This window comes from Setaria italica, chromosome III (genome assembly GCF_000263155.2).
Source record: "Setaria italica strain Yugu1 chromosome III, Setaria_italica_v2.0, whole genome shotgun sequence".
Taxonomy (NCBI): Eukaryota; Viridiplantae; Streptophyta; class Magnoliopsida; order Poales; family Poaceae; genus Setaria; species Setaria italica.
In genome coordinates, this window is record NC_028452.1 from 17,799,763 (window position 1) to 17,802,773 (window position 3,011).

The 3,011-nt window shown below is 44.8% G+C and overlaps 1 protein-coding gene across 4 annotated transcripts in view; it reads left to right on the forward strand.

The window, feature by feature from the left end:
* The first annotated feature begins 249 nt into the window (after positions 1–249).
* LOC101762547 (aldo-keto reductase family 4 member C10) overlaps positions 250–3,011 on the forward strand; it is a 4,393-nt gene continuing 1,631 nt past the window's right edge. Inside the window, exons 1-5 of one of the 4 annotated variants that reach the window (XM_004961822.3) lie at positions 250–463; positions 795–1,111; positions 1,544–1,594; positions 2,310–2,386; positions 2,471–2,558. In XM_004961822.3, coding sequence (XP_004961879.1) covers positions 1,001–1,111; positions 1,544–1,594; positions 2,310–2,386; positions 2,471–2,558 — 327 coding nt within the window. In that variant the 5' untranslated portion in view covers positions 250–463; positions 795–1,000. The remainder of the gene's footprint in view (positions 464–794; positions 1,112–1,543; positions 1,595–2,309; positions 2,387–2,470; positions 2,559–3,011) is intronic. The other 3 variants (XM_004961823.3, XM_022825030.1, XM_004961824.3) reach the window with 3 other exon arrangements.

A 3,011-nucleotide genomic window follows, 5' to 3' on the forward strand; every position in this document is an offset into this window, starting at 1 on the left:
TGTTATGAGTTGCATGCAACCACAATTCATATAATGGTGGAGTAGTCATATCATAATTCTAAAATCTAACCTACGACGCAATTGTTTCGCAAAACAGCCACCTCTTTCTCCCTCCTCCACGTGAGAAAAAAATCTTATCTGTACGAGACAACCGACTGCTGAGGTGGTACCCTATCACCTTCCCTTCCCTTCCCTTCAATTTCGGGTTTCGTGTACTGTTGGGCCGTTGCTCGTTGGGAATTGGGATGGGCCTTCGCCCTTCGGCTCGTTCGCCTCTTCTCTCTCCCCCCTTCTTCTTCCTCGTATCTAAAAAAAGGACCCTCCTCTTCTTCCTCAGCGTTGCTAGTCGAGCCCGCGTCTCCCGTCGATCGGCAAGTTCCCAAGGCGATTGGGGCCCGCCGCCGCCTCATCAGCATGCGGATGACACGAGTCTTGCGGAGCCTGCCCCCGGGAGGGCGATGAGGTTAGTCCCCTTCACTTGTTCCGCACTTCCGCATAGGCGAAGCGAAGCCTCCATCTTATAGCCTATAGGTGCTATCGGCCATAATACAACTGGTGGTACGGGCATGAATGGCTAATTCGTCGGCACCTTGCTCCCTTGTGAATATCGACCAACAGTGGCGGGTCTTCCTTTTCACCTGAATCTCTGGTCGTAAACATTACGAAATATTCGCGTCAAAGAAAATTGTTCGCGTGAAATAAACTAAGAATCGTTCAAGAATCTGGTGTCCCACCGTTGAAAGAGGGGGTGAGAGATGTGCTCTAAACAATTACCTGTGCTACCAATGATGCAGCGCCAATGTGCCGACAGGCTGCTGGACATGCACGGATATACTAGTAATCGTTGGAGCAAGTGCCTGCTCCACCACATCGGATCCAGATTTTCAGGGCTCAAAGAGTCAACAACACAACACCCACTACTAACCTGACCATTTCTTCGGTGATTGCCTGTCTCCGAGCTCTTTCATCCGCTCTTACCTTTTCTTCCTGTCCAAAGAAGATGGCTGAATCCTTTGTTCTCAACACTGGCGCAAGAATTCCGTCGGTTGGCCTTGGCACATGGCAAATAGAGCATGAAGCTGTCTGCAGCGCCATCTATGCTGCTGTCAAGGTATTTTCTGGTTGCTATAGTTATAATTATCCCTCCTGATTTCTGTTTGGAAAGAAAGTTTCTCCAGATTGAGGATCGTTACTTTTTTCCCTGTAAGGCTGGCCTGCCTGCGTATGTATATGTTGAGCTTCATCCTTGTGTTATCTTGAGCATTGAATCTCTAAAATGAGCTCTATTAGAGAATGAATATCCTGATCAGAAACTCTTGTGGCCGAGTTACCCAGCTGGCCACGTAATTTGTTTCATCTGTTATGAAAGAATTGACATGACAGACTCGACGTTAGCTTGCTCTTGAAGTGTTTATATGATTCATAATGTTGTTTGAGCACAAAAGAATAAGGCGGAAGTTTATTGTTCTTAAGTTCTGATATCTATCATCAGAGTGCTTCTCTCCTATTCCAGTCTAAATTTTGCTGTTTTTTTCTGGCACAGGCTGGGTATCGGCATATTAATACCGCTGTAGCATACCGCAATCAGAAGGAGGTAATTACTAATTACGAATCCAGTGTCTACCATCGAGGTGACAAAAACCATAGCACTCCATGACATTCTTTACCTTCCATGCTTTTCTACTTTACTGCAACTGATTAAGCTGGATTGGTTGGCACTTGCACTTAACTACACTGTTGTGTTTTTTTTTACCATGCAGCACATCCGTTAGCAGCTAGTTTTTTCATCGTTTGTAAAACAACTAGCCAAATTGCCCGTGCACATGTGCGTCTAGATCCAACAATATATGCAGGCGGTACATACATTTATATTTCAACATACTTTGTTAAACAATGTGAATTTTGGTTCTATATGTTCAACAACTACAACAATTTTAATACCTATAGATATATCTGATCGGTACTCATGTTTATTATCTTGTCCCACCGAAAATAGTTATATTCCATTTCTCTTGATTGTTAAATGACTTGATTATTTCAACTTTTTTCATCCTTTTATGAATCAACGCGGGAACCACAAGCTCCCATAGAAAAGGAGACTTCATTGTGGGAATTTCTAACCACAAGCTTTGAGCTCCCCAAACATAAGTCACTTTTCCTACAACCTGACCTGTTACATCTGTACATAAATGCATGAACATGTAAGATACACGAGAAGGATGCAACTCCGATGACTCATTGCACAGGTCATAAATAGTCAGTTGTTCCCCCAATAAACCCAATAAATTGAAATATGCTCTCTCTCATAGGTTGGAGTTGCTTTGAAGAAATTATTTGAGGATGGCGTGGTTAAGCGTGAAGATTTGTTTATCACCTCTAAGCTATGGTTAGTCTTCTCTTCTCAACCTTATCTGAAGCAAAGACGGATAAGTAGCTTATGTTCTGAAATCAGAAACTCTGAATTTTGCAGGCCTGGTAACCATGCACCTGAAGATGTGCAGGAGGATATTTGCTCTGCCCTTGAAGATTTGCAGCTTAACTACGTAGATCTGTACCTTGTAAATTCCTATGCTTGATAGTCTATCAAATAATAGTTTGCCTTACTGTTTAACTGCTAAGATATACATGTGACTAATTTATATCTACAAGTTTAAGCTACTGTGTCTAAAGATCCAGCCCCCCCCCCCCCATGAGACAATCCTCATCGTGAGTCAGGGAATTTGCCGTGTGGGTTCCCGACCGTGACCTGTGTCGCCGGTCGAACTCCCGAGTCAGGATCTATCGGCCTAAGCCCCAAGCCCCGTTGGGCTCGGTCGGGGTGAGTCGCATCTTTTCATGTGTCACCTCGGCCGCGGTTTCTGCAATCGGAGGGGTTGAGCTAACGCCACTTGCCTCGATGGCTCGAGTGACAGGCTTGGGTGAGATCCTAATGGGTATGTTCAAGTGGAATCCAGGTCCGTCGTTTGTGATGGGGTCGGGCATAGCCCCTCATGTGGCATTCCACTGCTCCA